The sequence below is a fragment of the Neovison vison genome, chromosome X (assembly GCF_020171115.1).
Source record: "Neovison vison isolate M4711 chromosome X, ASM_NN_V1, whole genome shotgun sequence".
Taxonomy (NCBI): Eukaryota; Metazoa; Chordata; class Mammalia; order Carnivora; family Mustelidae; genus Neogale; species Neogale vison.
Window position 1 is genome coordinate 89979691 of NC_058105.1, and position 25245 is coordinate 90004935.

Consider the following 25245-nt stretch of genomic DNA (forward strand, 5'->3'; position numbering starts at 1 on the left):
AAAGCTCTGACTTTTAAATACTAAACGCTTTACTTTCTTTACCTCTACCTGCGCGACCCGCCTCGCCCAAAACCTGCCAGATCCCAATAAACTCCGCCCCCGCGAGCCACTTACTCCCCAGAGGCTCCGAGCGTTTCCCTGTTCCCACGCTCTGCGGTCGCGCGTACTCTCTTCGGATTCCCAGAAGCCCCGCCCTTCTCTCCTCCGCGTTCAGCCCTTTAGAACCGCCTTCCCTACCTGCCTATTTGGTTGGCCAGCGCCCTTGTCATACGTCATTCTCCCGCGCCACCCGGAAGCCACGGTTTATAGCAACTGTTCTTATTGCCGGCGGCTCTAAGGTGAGGGCCGCGTCTGGGTGTCCCTGGGTGGCCGAGTTCCAGTGTTGGGAGGGGCAGAAGGCAGAACCCCCCGGCAGGAGCCAGACAAGCCCACTCCCGCTGGTGAGAGGGTGCAGATGTACTGTGCCGCAGGCTAAACAGAGTGGTCAACGTGGTCTACCCCCTCCCGATTCCTCAGGAGCCCATCATGGCGACGCCCCCTAAACGGCGGGCGCTGGAAGCCACGGGGGAGAAAGTGCTGCGCTACGAGGCCTTCATCTGTGACGTGCTACAGCGGGACCTGCGGTGAGTGACAGCGTGGAGGGCCTGGCGTGTGGAACGTTCCACGTGGGGGGCGGGGCGTTCGAAGTCAGGGCCTAGCCTTCTGATTGGTGGGGGAGGTGTTTGGAGTCCGGCCCCGTGCGCGGATCCGGCGAGAAGGAGGGGCGACATCCGTGGTGCGACTTGGGCTGGGAGGTGGCAGTCTTAGTAGTGGGTGCGTCCGCGCAAGAGCGGCCTCCCATCTCACTTACAGGTTGAGCTAGAGTCCAAAGCGGGAGTTCTCAGGTTCGAATCCATGGCCATTTCGCCATCCGTGTGAAGACGTTGTACCCTGACTCGCCTTTCATTGCCTCACTTTTCTTATCTGTGAAATGGGAAAATTGATGGAACCGTCTTGATGGGGTGGTTTTGAGTTTTTAATGTGTTCAGTGCTTGTAAAGGATTTAACATGGATACTACGGGCTCAGTGAGTATGAAAATTATTACTATCATTATTAATCTGAGCAAGAAGTAGAGTGTTCAGAAGTAGGATAATGAACATCCTAAAAGGGATGGAAGGTTTTTTTTTTTTTTTACAGTGAGAATGGGACACTTTTTTAATTTTTTTAGAATGGATATTCTGATTGGAGGGAGGTATTGGGAGTAGAGTGTGATAATAGAACTAATAAATAATAGCTAATACATACATACTATTTGGTTAGGCACTCCTATAAGTACTTTGTAGTAAACACTCGTTTAATTCTCCTAACGCCTCTGAGGTAATACTTATGATCCCTTTCCTATAGATAGGGAAATTGAATCCTAAAGAGGTTATTTAATTGCCAAAGTCACACAACTAGTAAAAAAGGGGAGCCTGGGTTCAAACCCAGGCAGTCTGACCCACAATTCAAATCTTAACTTCTGCACTAAAATGCTTCTTTAGGGCATGGCAACATGAGGGTCTCAGTGATAAATCGAGGTATTCTGAAAGGGCCAGGGCTTCCCTTTGGTCACTGTTGTCCTCTTCCCCCATCAGAAAAGTGCTGGACCATCGCGACAAGGTATATGAGCAGCTGGCCAAATACCTTCAACTGAGAAATGTCATTGAGCGACTTCAGGTAAAAACACCAAGGTTAGGTACCATTTTGGTGTGTGTGGGCAAGGGAGGGGGATGGGAGGAGAGACCCCAGACCAAAACCTGTCAGCTGACCTGAAAGTTGACCACTGACCCCTACCTCTTTTTCCCTGGCCTCACAGGAAGCTAAGCCCTCGGAGTTATATATGCAGGTGGATTTGGGCTGTAACTTCTTCGTTGACACAGTTGTGTGAGTGTCTACCTGCCCCTCTGAGCCCACAGGGCTCAGCTTCCCCCTTCCTTCATTCAACAAATATTTTTTTGAGTACTTGCTATGTACCAGACGTTGTGCTGGGTGCTGGGGATATGACAGTGAATCAAATAGGACAAAATCCCCGCCCTCCCAGAGCTCCAATTTGGGTGAGGTGGGAGGAGTGGACTGAAAAAAAAAATCTTTAGTAGGCTATATGGTATGCTAAACAGTGATAAGGACTTCCCCCACTTCCTCTAATGATTGTTTCAGCTCAGACACTTCACGAATCTATGTGGCCCTTGGATATGGTTTTTTCCTGGAGTTGACACTGGCAGAAGCTCTCAAGTTCATTGATCGTAAGAGCAATCTCCTCACAGAGTAAGTGCATCCTATGAGGATAGTGTCTAAAATGCCATCATTTGCAACACCCTTTTCCCTTTCGCCATGGCTCCCTGGGATGAGACTTCAGGGGCCATTTCCCCTCCTCCTCAGGGCTAGAGCTGAGGAAAGTGGAGAAACAAAGCTTAGCCCCTAGTATAGCACATAGTAACCACTCAATAAATAAATGGTCTTTGTATTGTTCGTTCACCACATTTGTTGGCTCTCTGTTCTGTGTCAGGTTCTGTACTTGGCAGTGGAGAGGTAGCAGTGAACAAGACAAGAAGGGTTCCTTGAAGGTCTAATTTTGACCAGATCCAGGAGGTTTTGGCCTATAAATCAGTAACAGCAAGACAAATTACCTCTGAATTCACCTCCTACTAATTTTCCTGCTCATTCACTGTACTCTCACCACACTGACCTTCCCGGGCTTCTTGAAACACCCTCAAAATGATCCCACCTTAGGGTGACTGCAGTGGCTGTGCTCTCTGCCAATAACACACTTTTCCAAAGTGCATACATGGCTTCTTTTCTCCTCAGTTTGAGTCTTTCTTAAATGTCACCTCCTCAGTGAGGCCTTCTGTAACCTAACTTGAAAATTGCAACCTCTGGGCGTGCCTGGGTAGCTCAGTTAGTTGAGCATCCGACTCTTGGTTTCAGCTCAGGTCATGATCTCGGGGTCGTGAGATAGAGCCCCACATCAAGCTCTGGACTCAGCGGGAAGTCTGCTTGGAAATTCTTTCCCTCTCCCTCTGCCCCTCCCCACTCACTTTCTCTCTCTCTCTCTCTCTCTCTCTCTCTAAGTGGGTAAAATCTTTAAAAAAAAATTGCAACCACTGGCACTGCTCATTCCTCTCTCTTGTTCTACTTATGACCTATTAATGTTTACTGTATAATTTAGTTCTTTTTAAAATTCATTGCCTTCTCCCATTAGGATATAAGTTTTACAAAGGGGAATAGTTTGTCTATACCTTCAAGAGACCAGAGTAGTACATAGCATACAGTAGGCATTCTGTGTTTATTGAATGAATTTAAAAGGGTATGCCGGAACCAGATGGAAGGGGGGGATTGAAGCAGATCTCTGGTGGTGGAGGGGAAGGTAATGTGGGGAGAAAGTGTGAGCTCCAGTTGAGTTTAAGCCTTTGTGCAGGGAAGGGAAATGGGGAGTGTGGATGAGAGGTTTGAAATGTAGCTAGGGAAGGCTTTCCAGGGGGAAATGACATTTGAGTCTCTCGGTTGTGTGAACAAGCCATGGGGCTATTTCTGGCAAGGGGACCACGTGTGACTGCCACATTTACAGAATTGCTAAGAGAGGCAAACATGCCAGGAGAGGGAACACCGAGCAATATACTTAGATGAATACCATCTTACAAGAGTGAATACCACTGATCTAAAATGCCTTCTGGGTTAAATTTTTCCTACATTCATTTCTTCCAGACTTGTCTCTCTCATGGTTTCAGTAATTCTTCTCTTTTCAAACCACTCCAAGGTTTCAGTGTTAGTAGACCCGAAAGAGCCTCAGATCTGCTGAGATTTCTAAATCTCAGTGATCAGACCAGTTGGTGAGGGGGTCAAGGGGCCTGCTCTCATGGGCCAACAGAGTTCTGAACTAGTGGTCATTTAGGCCACATCCATTTTTGATAACAAAACTTTCTTTGTTCTGTGACAGGACTCCTGATCCTTTCAGATAGAGATTTTAATTTTTTTTAAGATTTTTTTTTATTTGAGAGAGAGAATGAGAGAGAGAGCTTGAGAAGGGGGAGGGTCAGAGGGAGAAGCAGACTCTCAATAAGCAGGGAGCCTGATGCGGGACTCAATCCAGGGACTTCAGGATCATGACCTGAGCTGAAGGCAGTCGCTTAACCAACTGAGCCACTCAGGCGTCCCGAGATTTTAATATTTTGAGACTTGATGTATTTCCCCAAAATATATTTACATTGTCAGTGCCTGCCCCCCTTGTCTGTCTTTTTGATATATTTATCTGGTTTACTAGTGTCATGAGAAATGTGATTGGATCTCTTATTATTTTGTTATAATTAGGAGGGCTTCCTAGAAGCTTAATCTTTCTAGGAGATGAAGATTTGAGTCTGGGTAGCTCACTCTCCTCTTTAAAATACTTTGTTCTGGGCACCTGGGTTGCTCACTGGGTTTAGCCTCTGCCTTCAGCTTGGGTCATGATCCCAGAGTCCTGGGATCAAGTCCCACATTGGGCTCTCTGCTTTTGCGGGGAGCCTGCTTCCCCCTCTCTTTCTCTGCCTGCCTCTCTGCCTACTAGTGCTCTCTGTCTGTCAAATAAATTTTTAAAAAATCTTTTTTAAAAATACTTTGTTCCTTGGGACACATTTGGAACTAACTTTCTTTCAGGTTATTTTATGCAGCCAAAAAGACTGTCAGTCCTTATTTTTAGCATATTTCTTTGGGGAGTGGGAAGATCAGGTCTGTGTGTGTATTCTTTCCTGATTACACAGAAAAGAGTACACGTCCACAGACGTGTAACTGTAGAAGAGACAGATTAAGGGCACCTGCTGGGCTCAGTAGGTAGAACGTGTGACTCTTAATCCCAGGGTTGTGGGTTCAAGTCCCACATTGGTTGTAGAGACTGCTTAAAAATAAAATCTTTTTAAAAAGAGAGAGAAGAGACAGTAACCATTTGACTGTTAACACTGCCTTACATATTGAAACAGAAGCAAAAAACTAAATATTTCTCATTTGTGTTACAACTAGCCTTTGGTGGACTTTGTATTTCCCTCCTTTTTAAAAAGTGTTGCAGCTCACGCCTTTCCTAGACCAGGCTTGTACCATTAACTAATTTTGTTCTCTTTATGGACGTTCCTATTGCCCTTAGAAGCTGATCAGTTTCATTACTCTGTTCTTTAAGTAGTAACCCTGATATTCTTGAAAGCATTCTTGCTCTCTTGGTAACAGTACCATGCTTCACTGGTTTCTTGTCTTTAAACATATATTCAACCGTCTCCTGAGGACTTCAGGCACCTTTGCATGGAGTAGCCATTCAGTCATTCATTCAATATACTTTGGTGCATACTATGGGTCACACACAGTTTGCATCCTGGAGATACAGCAGGGAACAAAGCAGACCAGTCTCTGTTCTCTGCCCTTACATAGCTTACATTCTAGGCAGGGGAGCCAGACAATAAAAAATAAGTAAATGATGTAGTATGTCACAGGTTGGCAGTGCTACAGAGAACAGCAGGGAACAGAGAGAAGAAACATTTGCCTGGGAAAAATTTTTTTGTATGATGATTTTTTGTATGATGACCATTACCAATTAGTCTTATTGTGATGATCCCTTCACAGTGTATACAAATACCGAATCATTATGTTGTGCCCTTGAAACTAATGTTACATGTCAGTTATACTTTAATAATTAAAAAAGGGATGGGTGCCTGGTGGCTCAGTCGGATAAGATGCCCCACTCTTGATTTCAGCTCGCTCAGATCATGATCTCAGGGTCCTGGGACCGGGACCGAGCCCCACGTCGGGCTTTGTGCTCAGTGGGGAGTCTGCTTAAGGTTTCTCTCTCCCTCTCCCTTTGCCCCTCCTCCACTCTCTCTCTCTCAAATAAATAAATCTTTAAAAAAATTTAAAAAGGAAATGAAACACTGCCTAGGATGGGGTGGTTGTAATTTTTTAAAATTTTTTTAAATTTATTTTTTCTAAGATTTTATTTATTTATTTGACAGAGATCACAAGCAGGCAGAGAGGCAGACAGAGAGAGGGGGAAGCATGCTCCCTGCTGTGCAGAGAGCCCGATGTGGGGCTCGATCCCAGGACCCTGGGATCATGACCCGGGCTGAAGGCAGAGGCTTTAACCCACTGAGCCACCCAGGCACCCCGGGTGGTTGTAATTTTAAATAGAACACAGGGAGCTACATTATCTGAGAGGGAGATGATAGAGAAAGAGCAGATTTAGAGAGAAAGACCCAGGAGTTCAGCCTAGACCCGTTAAGTATGAGGTGCTTATTAAACGCTGAAGTGGAGTTTTTGAAGATGTAGTTAAAACTTCCAAGGCTGGAGTTCAGGAGAGGGGTCTGGACTGAAAATATAAATTTGGGAGATAGTGATACATAAATAGCTTCATAGTGCTGTATTTCCCCCCCCCCAATTTAATCTTCTGTGTTGTTACCTTCTACTTTCCTTATCTAGTTTGCCTAAAACTGATTTCTACTTTGATGGATAGTTCAGCAAAATAAAATATACATTCCTTATCACAGTTTCAAGACCCTGCATGATCCAGCCACTTCCTACCCCTCGGACCTTCTCTCATACCACTTTCCTTCCACCATTCACTTAATTCCTAACGCTCTGACTTCCTGACTGCTCCTTCCTGCATCTTGGCCTTTTTGGGGAAAAGACCCTATCTTACTATATTACTTACTCATTCTTCATTCTTCAGAAGGGCCTTCCTTATCCTTTCTATCAGTTAGGATTCTTTTGGGTGAGACTGATCCCAGTCAGCCCAGAAGATATAAGGAACTGACTGGTTTCTGTACTCAACAGTCACGGGCCAGAGTGGTTTCCGGCAATTCCAGCTTTGCAGTTGCTTAGGCCTGAGCATCCCTCATGAGTCATCTCTCTCTCTCTCTCATACCTGACATCCAACCGTTTGGTAAATCCTGTTGATTCTGCCTTCAGAATATATTCCAAATCCAGTCACTGATCACCTCAGCTGCTGACAGTGGTCTGAGTCTCCCTCTCTCACCTAGGCTATTACAGTAGCCTTCTCACTGGACTTCGGCTTCCACACTAGCTCTCCTTATCCCCAGTTCTCCATACTGCAACCAGGTGGATCCACCGAAACCCTAGTCAGCAGAGCCCCTGGTGGTTCAGTGGGTTAAGCCTCTGCCTTCAGCTCGGGTCATGATCTCAGTGTCCTGGGAACGAGTCCCACATCGGGCTCCCTGTGTAGTGGGTGGTCTGCTTCCTTCTCTCCCTCTGCCCCTCCCCCTGCTCATGCGCTCTCTCTCAAATAAATAAATAAAATCTTGGGGCGCCTGGGTGGCTCAGTGGGTTAAAGCCTCTGCCTTTGGCTCAGGTCATGATCCCGGGGTTCTGGGATCAAGCCCCGCATCAGGCTCTCTGCTTGGCGGGGAGCCTGCTTCCTCCTCTCTCTCTGCCTGCCTTTCTGCCTACTTGTGATCTCTGTCTGTCAAATAAATAAATAAAATCTTTAAAAAAAAAAATCTTAAAAAAAAAAAACCACCCAACTTTGTCAGTTCACATCCCTTCTCTGATTACAAGCTTCCCTTGGCTCCCATCTCACTTAGAGTAAAAGTCAGAGCCTTGTGGCTTTCACCTGATCTGCCTCCCCAGCTTACCTCTCTGACCTCACCTCCTACCATACCCCCTTCACTTATTCTTCTTCAGCCACACCAGCCTCTTTGCTGTGCTTCAGACATGCCACGTACACCCCCACCTCAGCATCTTGCCATGTGCTGGCCCTTGTGTCTGGGACTTTCATCCTCCATCTGTCCACATGATTCCCTTCTTTAAGTCTTGACTCAAGTGCTTCTCAGTGCAGCCGTTTGTAAGTACCCTCAGAATTAGCAGGCCCCACTCCTGCACTCCGTATCCTCTCATCATTTAACTTTTTCATTCTGCTTACAACCATCCAGCATATTCTTGGCGTTACTCCATCATTCGTCCCTCTTAATGAGAGCTCGAGCTCTGGAAGACCAAGATTTTTGTCTGTTGTGTTTGCTGTTCTCTCCCCAGTACCTAAAATTGCCTGGCATAGAGTATGGATTCAGTAAATGTCTCCGAGTTAGTGCAGTCCAGAGGGTGGCTAGGCGTTTGTGCACAGGAGCAGGTCAGGCAGCAACGTGTCCTACCACCTGTCACAGGAGGTAGGTAGTTCTCCAAGTGATGTGGAAGCATCATTCTCATGAGCGTTAAGTGGGGCCCACTTCGCCCTTTCTTGTTTCTTTTTCCAGGCTCAGCGACAGCCTCACCAAGGACTCCATGAATATCAAGGCCCATATCCACATGTTGCTAGAGGTGAGAGCAGCTCAGCCCACTCTTAGACTCTGTCTCCAGATGTGTTCAGGGTGCTGTGACCTGAGGAAGGGAGAGAGCCAGGGACTGGAAGGACCATCTTTCTCTCTAAGCTGAAGCCAAGCTGGAGCCAGGCGGGCTCTGAGGGAGGGGAGGTCACAGCAAGCCTGTGTGGAGGCCCAGACCCAGTCTCTGCTCAGTGCCTTCTGTCCTCTTTTTCAGGGGCTTAGAGAACTACAAGGCCTGCAGAATTTCCCGGAGACACCTCACCATTGACTTCCTCCCCGCTTCTTCAGACATTAAAGAGCCTGAATGCCTTTGAGTCACATGGCCCTTTTTTCCCTACCTCAACCCCTGCTGTTTGCTGAAGGTGCCCTGTTTCTAAAGCACAAAGTTACCAGGAGCCCTAGAGATACAGTCTCTGTGTGGAACCTATAAAGTAACCCTGAAGTCCCGCCTCCAGCCTGTTGCCTGGCAACATTTGCCACTTGGCTTTCCACTCTGCCCTCTCTTCCGTTGTCTTGGCAACTTGGGCCTCCCACCTGACCTTCTTTTTTCTATTTCTTTTCCTGGACATAACTCTTACTTGTCTTAAAGAATGGGCCGATTCAGGGTGGAGGTTTGTAACCAAGACAATCAGCCTTTCCCTCCTGGCCCAAAGGTTTATCCCTCTCTCCCACCTCAATCGTGACTGGGGTGCCCTACGTTACACCCACGCTCGCCTCGGCCCAACTTTGGCCTCGCCCCGCTTCTAAATAGTTCTAGGTTCCACCAAGGGCTGCAGAACCGCATCCCGCCCTCCTCGGTCCGGCCCCTATTTTAGGTTGAGTCCAGCTTTCGCCAATCAACACAGAGCCAAGTTCCGCCCCTTTCTAACTGACTGCTGCTCACCGCTGACCTCGTAGGCATTTAGTTTCCGCTGCTCAACGCTCCTATGCGTGCCTGGCGGCTGTCCAAACCTCCTACCTGGGCTCGGTTCTAAACTCGTCTTTCCTAGCCAATCACGATAGAGTTATCCTGCCCACCTACGCACAGCCCAGACCCAACCCCCTCCTTGCCTGCTGCTCCGCCCGCTTCCATACAAGTCCAGCTTCCGCTGAGCGGCGTGGAGTACAGCACCGCCCCGTTGGTGTTTTGGCAGCTGTCTGGAGTCCCTCATCCACCAATCAACAGGAAGCAGAGTCCATCCGCCCCTGTCCTCGGAGGCTGTCTTTCGTATAGGCCAATTGTTGTGAGGCAGGCGCCCCCAGGATCTTGTCAATCGCCCACGGGCTGTCAGGCTTGAGCCAATCAGCGTGAAGCACCGGCGGGTTCCCGCACGCCCGCTCAGGATGCAAGCGGCCATCTGCGGTCCATCAGTTCCCCTTGGACCAATCACGGCACAGCTCTATGGGGCAGGACCCGCCTCTCAACCCTAGAAGCCTCGCGGTCGAGCCAAGCGCTCTGTCCAATCAACGAGTGGCAGAATGCTCGGCTCCTCCCCCGTAGGCCCACGTGAGCGGTGAGGAAAGGCAGGGGCGGCTTCTAGGTGCTGCCGCCGCCGCCGCCACCGCCGCCGCCGCCACCGCCGCCACCGCCGCCTCGGAGCCCGGGCCTGGGGGGCGGTGGGGCTGCGCATGGAGCCCCCGCCCCCCGGAGCTGCCAATACTGCCACTGCGCTACACACAGGTGAGCCCGGGGCTTGGAGGGTGGAGGGCCTGTCCGTGACCCCACGTATCCTTCCCGCCCCCGCGCGAGGGATGTGGCTTGGCCCGTGGCCTGCTGATGTTCGACTGCCCACCGCCGCCACCACGGCTGGTGGACCTGTCTGTGGTATTGTCCCCTCCCTTCGCCCCTTGTAGTGGATCTGACCGTGGCCTGACCCCCCTTCCTGTTTTATAATGGATCGGTCTGCGGGCTTGTATTTTCTCCCCACCCCACCGTACAGTGGACTCGTCCGTGGTCCTGCCCCCACCCCCACTTATAGGGGAGCAGTCTTTAGCATTGTCCGATTACTTGACAATAGGTGCATCTGAATGTTTTTCTCCCGTCCTTAACTTTCAAGGGCCCCATCTGTGGCCTTGTTTGTTCCGCCACTCCTTTTCCTTGTAGTGAATCAATCCATGGCGTTGTACCCCCCCACCCCCTTTAACAGTGAGTTAATCTGTGAAGTTGTATTCCTGCCTCCTCCAGTCCCCCAGTGCATTAGTCCACGGTTTTATCACACATTCTGTTTTACGGTGGACCTGTCTAAATGCCTGTATTCACATCCCCCTAATCATCAGCCCATTGCCGTAACCTTTTTTTTTTTTTTTTTTTTTTTTTGTAGACTATTGCCTCAGTCCCTGGGATTCTCCCTTCCTTTTAATAGTGGGTCAGATCAGTGCTTTTTATCTCCCCATTTTCAGTAGCCCAGTCCATGGCCTCGTTCTCTTCTTTTAATTGGTCTGTGTGATGGCTTTTCACCCCATCTACTGTGGTACAGTCAGTATGCCTTTCTGCTCCCCTTGCACCACCCCAATAAGATGAGCCTTTGCACTCCCCCACCCCCGCCTTTGCAGCGGATCTGTTCATTGGCCTCCCTGCTACACATGTGCTTGCATTCAGGCACACACCCCCATGCCCTCCCCTGAGTCCAGTGTGCTTCTTCCAGGAGGGGGTTTTATTTCGCCCCTCTTTTCCTTGTGATGGATTAGTCCATGCCTTCCCTGCCCCCCCATCAGTGGCTCCTCCCTTGTGCTTGTTGAACCCAGGGCTTTTTTACTCTAGAATACACCCCCCTCGTACACATCATTAACTCCTAAGACAGTCTGCCTCCCTCCAATAAGTGGGTGTATCAGAGATAGTGATAATGCCCTTAGGCGCTAATGTTTATTGAGTGCCTACTAGGTACCTGCCAGAGAGCTTTGTATCAGTGAGCTCATTGAATCCTCACCACAACCCTGGAGATAGGTACCCAGGAAAGTTTCAGCATAGGGGGTTCAATACGTCATTTGGAGGTAAGTACACAGTTAGGCTGCCCCTCAGAACACAGACTAATTTTTGAGGCTCCCCTCTCTCACTTAATCCCATCCCACCTGAGACCCCACTCCTCAAACACCAAATTACTTGCCATCTCCAAGCTTTTTGTTTTTGCCATTCTCCCCGGGACTGCAGAGCTGTCTCCATTCCACACCTTGTCTCAGCACCCATCCACCCCCAATCACAGCAGCTTATGACCTGAGTGACTTAACCACTTTCTCTCTGCCTCCGCTTCCTCATTTCTAAAATGGAGGAATCAGAACCAGAACCCCCTCCAGTGTGAAGCATCCCAGGGAGTTAATAAAACAAGTCACCTCCCTGACCTCACCTCCTGCACCTCATCCTCCCACCTCTGTGCCAGCCACACTGAGCTCCTCACTCATTCCCAGATGCAGCAAGTACAGTCCAGCCTCAGGGCCTTTGCTTTGGCTCTGTTTTCTGCCTGGAATGCTCTACCCCCAATCTTTGCATGATTGGGTTCAGAGCTCTGATCAGATGTCAGCCTGTCCCTGACATTCTGAACCTGCGTATGTAGCAGGCCTCAGGTCCCTTCTTGGCTTGACTGGTCCCTTTGCCCTCGGTCGCTATCAGACACACCGTGTAGTTTACCAGTTTATTGGCCCTCCCCATTATAACAGGAATCCCATGAGGGCTTACAGTTTCTTGTCCACTTATTTATTGCTGGGTAGATATACCTAGTATATAGTAGGTGCCCAGTAAGACTTTATCACATGAATGAATGTGAAAAATACTATTTTAGACAGATCAGGGTTGGGGGGAAGATGGAGATGAAGAGGGCATGTGAGAGCTAGTTAAAGAAGCTAATTGGGACTGTTCATTCAGCCAGCACTTAGCACCTACTGAGTACCAGGCACTCTTCTAGGTGCTGGGGGATATGGCAGGGAACAGAACAGGCAGAAATTCCTGTCCTTGTGGAGCAGACGTTTGCTAAAAGTAGGGGAGATGGACTATATAAATAAAACAGTAAGTAAAATTAGATAGTATGTTAGACAGGCGCTAAGGGGGAAAATGAAGTAGGGAAGACAGGGAGAGAATATGAGGGTGGTTGAAATCTTAGGCACTGGGCAGGCCTCCTTTAGAAGGTGACTCTTGAATTAGGGCCTGAAGGAGATCAGGGAGGAAGCCATCAAGTCTAGGGGCAGAAGGACCAGCTGGTGCAAAGGCCCTGAGGTGGGATTATGCCTAGTGCATTCAAGAAACATGGAGAAGGCCATTGTGGCTGGGGCAGAGTGGAGGGAGGGAGGCAGGCAGGAGACAAGGTTAGAGCAGTGATGGGAGCCAGATGGTGTAGGCCATGGTAATACATAAGGTTGGAGAGTGAGGGGATGGAAACAGCTAATACATGAGGTGAGAGCTAACATTTGTCGAGTGTCTACCACATGCCAGAGATATTTTTCTAAGTCCTTTACATATATTGGCACTTAATCCTCACAAAAGCCTTTGAGAATCATATATCTGGAGGATATTTTGTAGATGCAGAAACAGACTCAGAGAGGTTGAGTAACTCGCCCGAGGACACACAGCTAGAACAGGGCAGAGGAGCAGGAGACCAGAGAGCCAGAGAGAAGGGCTTTGCAAGAGCAGACAGGTTTATTTGGCACACTGGATCACACAGAGGAGGAATTCATTCTGCCCGGGAGATAGGAGAACCTGAGGATCGTAAAGAGTTCATCAGGTGTGAGAAGGGGGAAGGGTATGTGCATGTCCTCAGAGATGGGAACTGGGTGAACTCACAGTGCCCATGATGCAGGGTGCCAAGCTCGTGGGCACTTTACTCTTCATACAAAGGCCCTTCCCACAGATGTTCACGTGGCTTGCTACCTCCCCTCCTTGAGGTCTCTGCCAGCGTGACACTTCCTCGGGGAAGCCTCCCTGCTCACCCCATGGGAAACCATCCCCGATACCCTCGAGGGTCTTGCCTCTCTGTCTCACTTTATAAGGAGCTGCTCTTGTAAAGCACTGGGACCACTGCCTGCAGCCAGGCTGCCTGGGCTTGAACCCCAAGTCTGCAAACTTCCAGCTGCCTAATGTGGGGCAGGTGACTGAAGTCTGCGCCTATTTCCTCCTCAGGAAAATGGGAGGATCATAATAACGCCCACCCCCACGGTGTTGCTGTGATGATTACATGAGTTAAATGATGAAAACGGTGTGTGATACACAGTAAGGGTTGTATGACTATTTTCAAAATTCACATCATTATTCCTAGTGTGCATGTAGGTGTCTAACAGGCCTCTGAGATCTCCTGAATTGACCTCCTGATCTTGCCGCAAACCCTGCTCTCCTGCTGTGCTCCCATCTCAGAAGGTCCCAGCTCCATCCTTCCAGGCACTCAGGCCACACACCTAGAATCACCTTTGATGGTGTCTCTCTCACTGCCCCCCACCCCGACCCACCGCCATACTGTTTGATCAGCAAGTCCCACTCACTCTCTTTCCACATTTCGTCCAGAACTCAGCCATCCCTCCCCAGTTCCACTGCAGCCGTGGCCATCACTCACTTGGACGGTCACCATAGCCTCATCAGGCCCTCCAGCCAGTTCTCACAATAACCAGAAGGATCCAGTTAAAGTCCAGGTCATGGCCTGTTGCCCCTCTGTTCACAGCCCTCATGTGGCTCTTCTCTCAGAATCAGAGTCCTGGCAGGGCCCACAAAAGCCTCACTCAGCCTGGCCCCCATAACCTCTCTCTTCTCACCTCACTACTGCTTTTTGTACCCGTACTCCTTCCTGTCTGATCTTGCCTGACTCCTTGCTCTTCCTCTGACCTGCCCTGCACGCTCCCGCCTCAGGGTCGTTCACCCTAGCGGTGTCCTCTGCCTGGATCACCCTGTTCCCCAGGTCATCGCTGACCTGACTCGCTCACCTCATTTAGGTGTTTGCTCAAATGTCACCTGCTCAGGGCCTACCCTCCCCTGACCACCCTTTTCAGAAAGAACCGCTTCTTCCCTCCCTCCTTTTTTCATAGCTCTTCTCACCGTCTGACTTACTCTTTGACTCATTTATCTTCTTCCTTAATTGTCTTCCCCACTGAGATGAGAATTTTTGTTTTGTTCACTGCTATATCCCCACCCAGCCCCCAGCCCACAGTAAGCACTCAAGAGACGTAAACACACCTGAGTGAGGCAGATTACTAGGCCTCTTCTGAGGGGTCAGGTGGGAAATAAAATAAACAAAACATGAAACCCTGTGTGCTGTCAAGGCTTGGAGCAAACAGTCAGATATTACCTTAATTAGTAGGTCTGATCACGGCTGGAAGAGGATCTGGTAACATTGCCAGTCTTGGCCACCAGGAGTCACACTGGACTCTTTGTGCCTCTGAGACAAGCAGGTCTTTGAAGTCAACTCAGTAAAGCCTCTGATGACAGGACTCTCAAATGTGGACACCTTCATGGCTTTGTGACTTGTATAATGGCCTAAAACTGTGTCTGCCCAGTGAACTTCAAAAGAGCTCAGACAAGAGAGACTCATGCCGATCATATTGTATATTTCATTACAGATTAAAGAATGAAGGATGGTTCTTTAAAACCTGGTTTGGAAGGTCTTATTCTTAACCCAACAGCCCCAGCCTGTGAACAGTCAATTGTTGAAAGCTTGTTCCTTAAGGAATAGGAAGCTCCGTGTTCATTTCCAGTTCACCGTCCAGTTCAGCGAAGAGAGCAGTTTTGGGGTTGGGTGGGGACGTGCTGAGGGAACAAGGTCGGAGCAGTTTAGCCTAACAGTTTACATGCTTAGATAATGGGAATCTGACTGCATGGGGTCCAAATCCTGGCTGTGCCACTTGGGCTCCATGGCCCATAGGACGTCATCTGGACATTTTGTATCTTAGCTCCCTCCTCTGTAAATTAGCGATGATAAAGAGCGCCTACTTTCCCAGAGTTGTGATGAAAGATACATGAGTCAGTACCTATAAAAATAGCAGTACAGGTCTGCATGCCCTTATCCAAAACCCTTGGAACCAGATGTGTTTCAGAATTTCAGATTTTTCAGATTTTAGGAAGGTAACAAGGTGCACATACAAAATGTTACATAACGCCCTCAGTAATCAGCCACATTCAGATTTATGTAGCAGAATGTAGGAACAGTCAGCACTAAGTGAGGATCACTAAAGACCGGAAAGGACTTCATTGATTTCCAATCTGGTTTTGCTGCCCAAAGGGTGATAAAGAAGTTTTCTGGGGTTTTGGGTTTTTGGGTTGTGTTGGGTTTTTTTTAAGATTTATTTATTTGAGAGAGCAAGCTCACACATGCACGGGGGTGGGGAGCAGAGGGAGAAGAAGAGTGAGAATCCCCAAGCAGACTCTGCGCTGAGCCCAGAGCCCGATGCATGGCTGGATCCCATGACCCTGAGATCATGACCTGAGCCAAAACCAAGTGTGAGGTGCTTGTCTGACTGCACCACCCGGGCACCCCAAGAAGTTTTCTGTTTTTAGAGTTTGGGGGATTTTGGAATAGCAGATAAGGAATTATGAATAAATTGGAAACTAGATTCTATTAAAAGCTTATCATACTCCAAGCACGTGATATCTAATCTGTAGAGTAACTCTGTGAACTTGGTATTATTAGTATCCCTGTTTTACAGGTGAGCATGTTATTATCCCTATTTTAAAGATGGGAAAGTTGAGGCACAAAGAAGTTAAAGAATATGCCCAGGGTCAGGGCCCCTGGGTGATTAAATCCATTAAGTGTCTGCCTTGCGGCTCAGGTCATGATTGTAGGGTCCTGGGATCAAGCCCCGCATTGGGCTCCCTGCTCAGCGGGAAGCCTGCTTCTCCCTCTCCAACTCCCCGTGTTTGTGTTCCCTCTCTCGCTGTCTCTCTTTCTCTGTCAAATAAATAAATAAAATCTTTGGAAAAAAGAGAGAGAGAGAGAGAATATGCCTAGGGCCACACTGCTAATAAGTAGCAGAACAAGGATTCCAGTCCTGGCAGTCTGGTTCTAGAGCCCAAGTGATTGTCTGGTAGGCCATATTGCCTGATTGGAACAATACCAGCCAAGCATTATGAACTCAGCAAATGTTAGTTATTGCTGTTACCAAGAAGGAGGACCCAAAGGGACAGTAACAGGCCCAAGGAGTGCAAAGTTGACAGAACAAAGCATGCACTGAGTTTCAGGAAAGCTTAAGAAAGGCCAGGCTCCTGTGGCTGGGACTGGAACGATGGGGAAGACTTCTAGAGAGAAGAGAGCAGCCCCACATGGCATGAACAGCTTTTGCGAGGGGCTGGCAGAAGGAACCTCCTGGAAAACTTGATATTTAATGTGGCAGAGGTTGCAAATGAAAACGTTCAGGTGAGGGAAACTATGCTAGTTTTCTACTCCTGCTATAACAAATTATTGCAAATAGAATTGCTTAAAGCAATGCAAATTATTATCTTGGCACTCCAGAGGTCAGAAGTCCAGCCCAGCCGCACCAGACTGAAACCCAGGTATGGGCGGGGCTGCATTCCTTTCTGGAGGCTCCAGGGCAGGATCTGGTTCCTGCTCATGCAAGCTGCTGGCAGTATTCAGTTTGTTGAGGTTATAAGAGTAAGGTCCTTGTTTCCTTACTGATAATCAGCTGAAGGTCGTTCCCACCTTTTTGAAGCCACCATATTCCCCCAGCTTGAGCCTCAGTCTTCCATCTTCAAAGCCAGTAAATGGCAGGTCAAGTCTCTCTCATGCTTTGAATCTCTCCTGCCTCTTCTGTCATTGCAGCTCTCCGAGCTCTCTTTCTGCCTTTTGCTTTTTTTAGTAAGAGTTCCTGTGGTTAGATTCAGCTCACTCACATAATCCAGAACAATCTCCCTAAGGTCCATACAGTTGTACCCTCCCATCCACAGCTTTGCTTTCCGCGGTTTCAGTTACCCGCAGTCAAGCAGAAGATGGTCCTCCTGACCTGTCATCAGAAGGTCAGTGGTAGCCTGACACTGTGTCTCAGTGCCTACATCATTACCTCATCTCGTTATACGAGTATTTAATCATCTCACATCATCACAAAGAGGAGGGTGAGTACAGAACAATGAGATATTGGGAGAGCACATTCACAACTTTTATTCTAGTATATTGCCATCATTGTTCTATTTTAGTATTAGTTATTATTAATCTCTTATTGTGCCTGATTTATAACTTACACTTTATTGTGTGTATATGTATAGGAAGAAACATAGTATATATGGGGTTTGGTACTGTCCACAGTTTTAGGCATCCGCTGGGGGTCTTGAAACATATCCCCTGCAGATATGAGGAAACTACAGGAACCTTAAGTTCACCTGCAAAGTTCCTTTTGCCATGGACGTAACATAACATATCATAGGTTCCAGGGATTAGGATGTGGACGTTTCTGAGAGGGCCATTATTTTGTCTACCACAGTGTGCCCTCTGGCCCCCCAAAATTCATGTTTGTCTCACATGCAAACTACATTCACACCATCCTCTTGTCCCCAGAAGTCTCCTTGCATGATGGGGAGTCGTCCAAAGCCAGGCTGAGGGCACATAGAATTTAGTCTGAGGGTGTTTAGGGAATGATGGTGCTTTGAGAACAGAAGCAGAGACAAGATGGAAAGAAAGGACTCCTCCTCCTGCTGACCTTTGCTGCCTCCTGTGTTCACAGCCTCTCAGCTCTGAGCCGTCTGCCCTCCAGGTACCCCTGGGATGGCGTGAGCACCCCGCCAGCGATGGACCCCTCTGTGACGCTGTGGCAGTTTCTGCTGCAGCTGCTGAGAGAGCAGGGAAACGGCCACATCATCTCGTGGACCTCACGGGATGGCGGTGAGTTCAAGCTGGTGGATGCTGAGGAGGTGGCCCGGCTGTGGGGGCTGCGTAAGAACAAGACCAACATGAATTATGACAAGCTCAGCCGGGCCCTACGTTACTACTATGACAAGGTAAGGCCTCTGGGACCGGGACTGGAAGCTGCCGACATTTATATCGGTTATTTCATTTTCCTGTCTTAATTATCATAGCGATAACTTTTGAAAACAGAGTTTACTGCTTTTTACCCTACCCTGTCATACTCTCAGACCAATGTTGGGCACCCCAAATATTTATCTCAGGTATTTTCTTTTTCTTTTCTTTTCTTTACTTATTTGAAAGAAAGAGAATAAGTGAGAGAAAGACCATGAACTGGGGGGGGGAGGGGGGGAAGCAGACTTCCCCATTGAGCAGGGAGCCTGACACGGGGCTCGATCCCAGGACACTGGGATCCTGACCAGAGCCGAAGGCAGTCGCTTAGCCAACTGAGCACCCAGGCACCCCAGTCTAAGGTATTTTCTCTGTCTTACTGCTTTAAGGCTGAAACCTTCATAGTAATACTAATATCCCTACTCACCCCTTTTCTGAGGTCCCCAAGTTCATGCTGTTCCACTACCCCCCCACAACATTTCATTTTCTTGCCTTATTCCTATAGCTAAAAATTTGGAAAACAGTATAATAATGACTTCCTTATCCTGTCTCCTGGAACTGGACCAGTCCTGGACTCCTCAGTTATTTCCTTATCTGCACTTATTCCAGAATAAGAACTCCAGAATAATCTTATTCCTAGCATCATAATGTCCATGGCAATATTATTTTTTTTAAAGATTCTATTTATTTATTTGACAGAGAGAGATCACAAGTAGGCAGAGAGGCAGGCAGAGAGAGAGAGAGAGAGGAGGAAGCAGGCTCCCTGCTGAGCAGAGAGCCCGATGCGGGACTCGATCCCAGGACCCTGAGATCATGACCTGAGCCGAAGGCAGCGGCTTAACCCACTGAGCCACCCAGGCGCCCCTGTCCATGGCAATATTATACTAACTTTCCTTATCTCATCCTCTAGGATAGTGAACGCTTTTGTCAGTTCTTTTCTTCTCAGACCTCCAGAACAACATGTATAATGCCAGCTCCACACACCATTCTCGTGCATTCTCAAAGCAACACTGGCCCACCCGACCCCAGCTTTTATTATTTTATCCTCTTATGCCTATAGCTAAAATTTTACATTTTCCTCATCCTCTCAGATTCTTAGACAAGTGCTGGATTTCCTGTCCCTCACAATAGACCAGTTATTTCATTTTCTTCTTTATCTGAAACTTCCAAAGCAATATTAATGAATATTCCCTTTTCATTCATTTTCTGAGAAATAAAAACCTACCCTGTGAAATACCTGACCATCATTAAGATGTCTCTATGGAGCCCTGGTGCCCCCCAGATGCCTTTTGTCCCCCAAAACAGTCCTGGACCTATGCTGCACACCGTAAATCATCATAGCATTTATTCCATTCTCATATTTTTTTCCTTTAGCTGAAACCACCAAAACAATATTGAGGCTACCTCATTCTGTGCCCTGAGACCACCACAGCATTCCTGAGACCCTCAGACCTATCCTGAAATATCTCAAACATGGTCTGTGATCTACCCAGCCAGCCTTGAGATTCCCTCCAGTGCTTATACCAGTATTTTAATGCTCCTGTCTGGTTGCTGTCAGTCACTTCATTTTCTAATTGCCTTAGCTTAAACCTGTACCACAATATTTTTTAACGTTTTTGAAGATGTTATTTCTTTATTGAGAGAGTGAGCAAGTGAGGAGGAGGAGAGAGAGAGAGAGAGAGCGCGCGCCAGCCCATGAGTGGGGTGGGGGGCAGATAGAGAGAGGAGGAAGCCAGCTCACTACTGAGCAGAGAGCCCAATGCAGGGCTCGATCCCCAGACCCCGGGATCATGACCTGAGCCACCCAGGCACCCCTTAAACCTGTACCACCGTATTAAGAATGAGGCTCCTCAGTTACAGCTAAATCCAGAAATAAATTATGACAGCTCAGAAAAAGCCCCAAAACAAAAAAGAATGAGGCTCTTCAGCCTGTCCTCCCTAGTAACCTTGCCCTGTTCTGCCTCTCTATTGATAGCTTTAAATAATCTTTATTAATAATTCACTGCTACATTCTTCTCTATTAATTTAGTCTCTTCCAGTATTTACATCAGTTACTTCATTTTCCTGTCTTACTGCATCAGCCACACTCCCCAGCTGTCCTGGCAGCTACTCCCAAGGCCTGGCCCTGTTAGCCCACAGACTCTCCTGGTTCCAGGAGCCAGGAGAAAAGCCTGTACCTGCACTGGCTCCCCTAGGTGGGGCCTCTTGTGGAGAGGTGCTACAGGGTGTGGGGGTGTGCCTCTGAGGAGGGAGATGAAGATGGAGATGAAGAGTGACGGGAAGACATGGAGAGGGATGGATGGGAAGGAGACATGGAGGGAAGGGCAGTAGAATAAAGAAAGAGTTGTGGAAGGGAGAAGAGGGGAAGGGGAGAAAATGGGAAAACTACAAGAGAGGGGAATCACAATGGGCAAGAGAGGTAGAAACAGAAGGAGGGGAAGAGAGGAGCCCCCAAATTGGGAAAGATGTGGGTGAGAAATGGGCTGGGGGGGTGCCTACTTGGGGGCAGATGTGTTAGTGGAATGGTGTATAGGTAAAAAGCCAGGAGAGGGGCAAGAAAGACCCTAGGAGACACCCCTCCGCCCCCTCTTCCATACCCTCCCTCCACTGCGGCTCTCAGAATTCTAAGGCCCTTTATCCTGTCTCCTCCCTTCCCAGAACATCATCCGCAAAGTGAGCGGCCAGAAGTTCGTCTACAAGTTTGTGTCCTACCCTGAAGTCGCGAGGTGCTCCACTGAGGACTGCCCGCCCCAGCCCGAGGTGTCTGTCACCTCTACTGTGGCAAATGTGGCCCCCACTGCTGTACATGCTGCCCCCGGGGACACAGCCTCTGGGAAACCAGGCACACCCAAGGGTGCAGGAATGGCGGGCCCCGGGGGCTTGGCGCGCAGCAGCCGGAATGAGTACATGCGCTCGGGCCTCTACTCCACCTTCACCATCCAGTCCTTGCAGCCACAGCCACAGCCGCCCCCTCATCCTCGGCCTGCCTCTGTGCTCCCCAACACCGCCCCTTCGGGAGCAGCAGTGCCCCCATCTGGGAGCAGGAGCACCAGTCCCAGCCCTTTGGAGGCCTGCCTGGAGGCCGAGGAGGCTGGCCTCCCTCTGCAGGTAAGGACTGGAAGATGGAAATTCAGTAGGAGGGCGGGTGTACAATTCCCAGATGAGGAGGGCTGCTGGCAGAAGGGACATAGACATTCTATTTAGATACCATGGAAGGAGACACACACAAGTTCCCTGGGAGAAAGGGTTGGGGAGGAGAGCCATGCAAGTACTAAGAACTTACTTGTTTAATGCATAGGTTCTCTCAGCTTAGCATTCATCAGAATCACCTGGAGGGCTTTTGAAACAACAGATTTCTGGGGCCCATCGCCCCCCCCCCCCGCGAGCTTCTGATTCTGTGGATCAGGGGACAAGCACGAGAATTTTTTTTTTTAAACTAGTTTCCAGATGAGGCACATGCTGCTAGTCCCTAAAGCAAAGTTTTGAGAACCACTGCTTTCATGAATGAGGGCAGTATCCCCAGGAGGCCCACCCTTAGGGGAAGCCCTGTCCCGCAGAGAGAAGCCTTCCCAGAAGCAGCCTCACATCCTCGGCAAAGCATCACATCCTGCTGGTGGACCTGTCTTGACGTGTAGTCATGCCCCGCCCCGTACGAAGGACAAGTCCTTCCAAGACAAGTCCTTGGCTTCACTAGCCCTGCAATCCTTATGCGCCCCCTCTGCCCGCCCCCCCCTCCTCTCCCAGGTCATCCTGACCCCACCCGAGGCCCAGAACCCTAAATCAGAAGAGCTGAATGTGGAGCCCGGGTCGGGCAGGCCACTGCCCCCAGAAGTGAAAGTGGACGGGCCCAAGGAAGAGTTGGAAGCCGCAGTCGGTGGGGAGGCGGGGTTTGTGCAGGAAGCCACTAAGGCCGTGCCGGAAGTCCCTCCTGCGGAGGGCGTGCCAGCCCGGCTGCCCGCGGTCGTCATGGAGACTGCAGCGCCGGTGGGCGGCCTTCCGGCTTCCACTGCTTCCAGTACAGAGATTGCCCAGCCTCAGAAGGGCCGGAAGCCTCGGGACCTGGAGCTTCCACTCAGCCCCAGCTTGCTGGGTGGGCCAGGACCGGAACGGACTCCAGGATCGGGAACTGGCTCTGGGCTGCAGGCACCGGGGCCAGCGCTGACCCCGTCCCTGCTACCTACGCACACATTGGTGAGTGCCTGTGAAGGGGTGGGGCGGGCAAGGGAGGAGCTAGACTGCAAGGGCCAGTGCAGTCATCTCTGGGTGAGCGGGAGGGTGGAGCCTCCGAGTGCCATTGACTAGAGGGGCAGGGCTTGATTAACGGGGAGGGCGAGCTGGTCTCTAGTGCCGGGGCAAAGGGTGGCCTTTTGGAATGGTGGGCAGGTCTGGGGGGTTTTGTGGGCGGGGACCGAGAGGCCTTGGGCAGGGCAAAACTGTTTCCTGGGTTGGGGCATGGCTTGGGGATCCTGCGTGGGGCTTTTCGGGCTGGGATTTCCTTAGTGGGTTTCCTGTGAGGTGTATGGGTTGGTGGGATGTAAGAGTTGGAGGTAGATCCTAAGCTGATGGGATGGTGACGTGTGAGGTTTGAGAACTACATGCGGATGGGGTCTTGTAGGTGGTCTCGCCCAGTGAAGCTGGAGGTGGGCTCTCAGAAGCTGGGAGGGGTTGTCTGTAACATTGGAGAGGTGTCGTGGGCTTAGCAGTCAGGGGGTAAGCCTGTGCACTTTGGGAGGGTGAGCTCAGAAGGCTGAGTGGGAAATCTGGTGGGACTGGAGCCAAGTTCCTTCCATCTTCCCACACCTGCTCTCTACTCACTTGAGCTCCAACCACCCCTTCCCCGCAGACCCCGGTGCTGCTGACGCCCAGCTCGCTGCCCCCCAGCATTCACTTCTGGAGCACCCTGAGTCCCATTGCACCCCGTAGCCCAGCCAAGCTCTCCTTCCAGGTAGGATCCCCTTCCCCCATGTCGGAGAGGGTGAGAGACCCCAGCATGGCCCCCATGCGTGATCTTTCCCTATTTCTGTCCCCAGTTTCCGTCCAGTGGCAGCGCCCAGGTGCACATCCCTTCCATCAGCGTGGATGGCCTCTCAACCCCCGTGGTGCTCTCCCCAGGGCCCCAGAAGCCATGATTACCACCACCACCACCACCCCCTTCTGGGGTCACTCCATCCATGACCCTGAACTTCTCTCCAGCCAGCCGTCTCAAGGAGAAACATAGTTCAGCTGACAGACTTGTGCTCTAGTTGTGGTGGGGTATGGATTCTTAGGAAAGATCTTTTAGTAACCCTTCCACAGGAAACATACAACTTCTCTCTTCTTGGTCAGTTCCCCAGTGGCCGCCCTTACACGTCTCCTACAGCAGTGGTGGGGACGGTTTATTTATTTATTTTTTGAAGGCCACTGAGAGGAGCCTGGCCCAACCCTTTTGAGGGTTTGGTGAGGACATCTCCCCCATCTCCACATTTTCTCCCAAGATGAGACAATCGGGGTCTGGCTTGAGAAGGACCTTTCTTTATTTATTTCTCAGCCGGCCCTTGGAAAGCTGAGGGAGCCCTGTCTCCATTTTGGGGTGTGAGTGGAAAAGGTAGCTTGTTGTTGTTTATTATTCCTGGCCACACCCAATGGCCCAGGAAGAATTTGTGCCATTCAGCAGTTTGGGAATCTTGGCCAAGGAAAGACTCACACCCTTGAAGTAGGAATTTCCACCCCCCCCCCAGATACCACCTTTTCGGCCGGGGAGGAATGCCCCTTTTGTTCTCCTCCCCCGAGAAGCCATTCCTGTGTCTGCCAAACTCCTGGGGTCCTGCCTGTTACCTCCCAATGGAGGGTTTTTTTGGGGAGTTGGTTCCCGTCTGGGGGACCCCTCCAGCCAGTACTCCAGGTCTCCTTGTCCCCCACCCCTTGCCATTTTGATAGTATAATCTATTTTTAAACAGGGCTTTTCAATAGGGGAGAGGAAAGCATCTCTTCCTATATCTGAGATGGGGTGGGTGGGAAGGAAGGGATTGGGGGGGGATCTTCCTGCCACCCCCAAGTGTTTATTTTTGATACCAAACGTGTATTTTCATCTCCCTCCCTCCCAGCCCCCCAATTTCCTGCGGGCGGGTACAAAGGACCCTTTAAGTGTCCCTGGAGTTGGGAGGGAGGAATGGGGGACATAAATCCTGTCCTATCTGAATTCCAGGCTGGAGAGGGTGGGTTCACAGGACTCCTGGGCTCACCTCCTGTCAGCACCGGCCCAGCCTGGGCCTGGGGACCTGGGGGTTGGTGATTTGGGGGACGGTGCTACACCTGTCTCCACTGTTTGTTTTACTTCCCCAAAAATGGATCTTTTTTTTTCTAAGAGTCCCAGAGAATGGGGAATTGTTCCTGTAAATATATATTTTTAAAGGTGATGCTGGAGGCTGCTAGCCTTTTTTCCCCCGAAGCCATTGGGACTGACTGTGACAGGTGTGAGCTTCCGTGAAAGGCAGCGAGGGTGTGAAATTGACCGTGAGAGAGAGTGTGACGGCATGCATGGGAAACTACAGACTGGTAGCCCCAGCGTGCGAAGAAGAGAGAAGGTGTGGAAAGCTACGACTGCGTGTGCATGTGTGTGTGAAGTCGCGTGTGTGTGTGTGTGTGTGTGTGTGTGAGAAGTCGCGTGTGTTTGTGAGTGGCAGCTGTAACCACAAATGACACCAGGCCTATGTAAGAAATGATGGCCCTGTGCCCGAAAATCACTGTGAGACCGAGTACGGATTAAGGTTCAAAAGTCTGGAGGTACGTGGGACGTCCCGTTTAGGCACAGGCAGTGGGAACAGCACCCCCGACACCGTCTGGACAGGCTGATGGTGGTAAGCAAGACAGACTGAGTGACCAGAACAACGTGTGAGCCCGTACGGGCATGAAGGTGTGGCGGAGACAGATGGTCAGGGACCAGGTGCCAGCGAGAAGATTGCCTATAAATAAGCAGGTGACTGCGTTTGGGAGATGGATGGTGTGTGAAACTTCATGCAAGGCTGTCGTAGCGACTGAGGTCCTGGAAGCCTTATGGAAAAGAGCTGTTTGTGTG

General features: G+C 49.8%; 2 protein-coding genes across 4 annotated transcripts; both read left to right on the top strand.

The window, feature by feature from the left end:
• Nucleotides 1-288: 288 nt before the first annotated feature.
• Nucleotides 289-8618, top strand: UXT (ubiquitously expressed prefoldin like chaperone). Its single transcript, XM_044235496.1, has 7 exons — nucleotides 289-338; nucleotides 517-623; nucleotides 1615-1696; nucleotides 1836-1903; nucleotides 2177-2284; nucleotides 8236-8299; nucleotides 8519-8618. The coding sequence occupies exons 2-7, from the start codon at nucleotides 526-528 to the stop codon at nucleotides 8570-8572; spliced, it is 474 nt and encodes a 157-aa protein (XP_044091431.1). The 5' UTR covers nucleotides 289-338; nucleotides 517-525; the 3' UTR covers nucleotides 8573-8618.
• Nucleotides 8619-9848: 1230 nt separating this feature from the next.
• Nucleotides 9849-24586, top strand: ELK1 (ETS transcription factor ELK1). Of its 3 annotated transcripts, none has more exons than XM_044234770.1 (6): nucleotides 9849-9964; nucleotides 17902-18175; nucleotides 20850-21299; nucleotides 21936-22382; nucleotides 23035-23136; nucleotides 23222-24586. In XM_044234770.1, exons 2-6 carry the CDS (start codon nucleotides 17966-17968, stop codon nucleotides 23318-23320), a joined length of 1308 nt encoding a protein of 435 aa, XP_044090705.1. In that variant the 5' UTR covers nucleotides 9849-9964; nucleotides 17902-17965; the 3' UTR covers nucleotides 23321-24586. The 3 variants fall into 3 exon arrangements, with proteins under 3 accessions (XP_044090705.1, XP_044090704.1, XP_044090706.1); XM_044234769.1 differs by lacking the exon at nucleotides 9849-9964 and adding an exon at nucleotides 16185-17296; XM_044234771.1 differs by lacking the exons at nucleotides 9849-9964; nucleotides 21936-22382; nucleotides 23035-23136; nucleotides 23222-24586 and adding exons at nucleotides 16185-17296; nucleotides 21749-21927.
• Nucleotides 24587-25245: the final 659 nt, after the last annotated feature.

Excerpts from the sequence above, each read along its gene's own strand:
- UXT (XM_044235496.1), top strand. The coding sequence starts at position 526 with ATGGCGACGCCCCCTAAACGGCGGGCGCTGGAAGCCACGGGGGAGAAA. Across the intron at positions 1,697-1,835 it reads ATGTCATTGAGCGACTTCAG|GAAGCTAAGCCCTCGGAGTT; the intron begins GTAAAAACACCA and ends CTGGCCTCACAG. Across the intron at positions 8,300-8,518 it reads ATATCCACATGTTGCTAGAG|GGGCTTAGAGAACTACAAGG; the intron begins GTGAGAGCAGCT and ends CCTCTTTTTCAG.
- ELK1 (XM_044234770.1), top strand. The coding sequence starts at position 17,966 with ATGGACCCCTCTGTGACGCTGTGGCAGTTTCTGCTGCAGCTGCTGAGA. Across the intron at positions 21,300-21,935 it reads AGGCTGGCCTCCCTCTGCAG|GTCATCCTGACCCCACCCGA; the intron begins GTAAGGACTGGA and ends CTCCTCTCCCAG. Across the intron at positions 23,137-23,221 it reads CAGCCAAGCTCTCCTTCCAG|TTTCCGTCCAGTGGCAGCGC; the intron begins GTAGGATCCCCT and ends TTCTGTCCCCAG.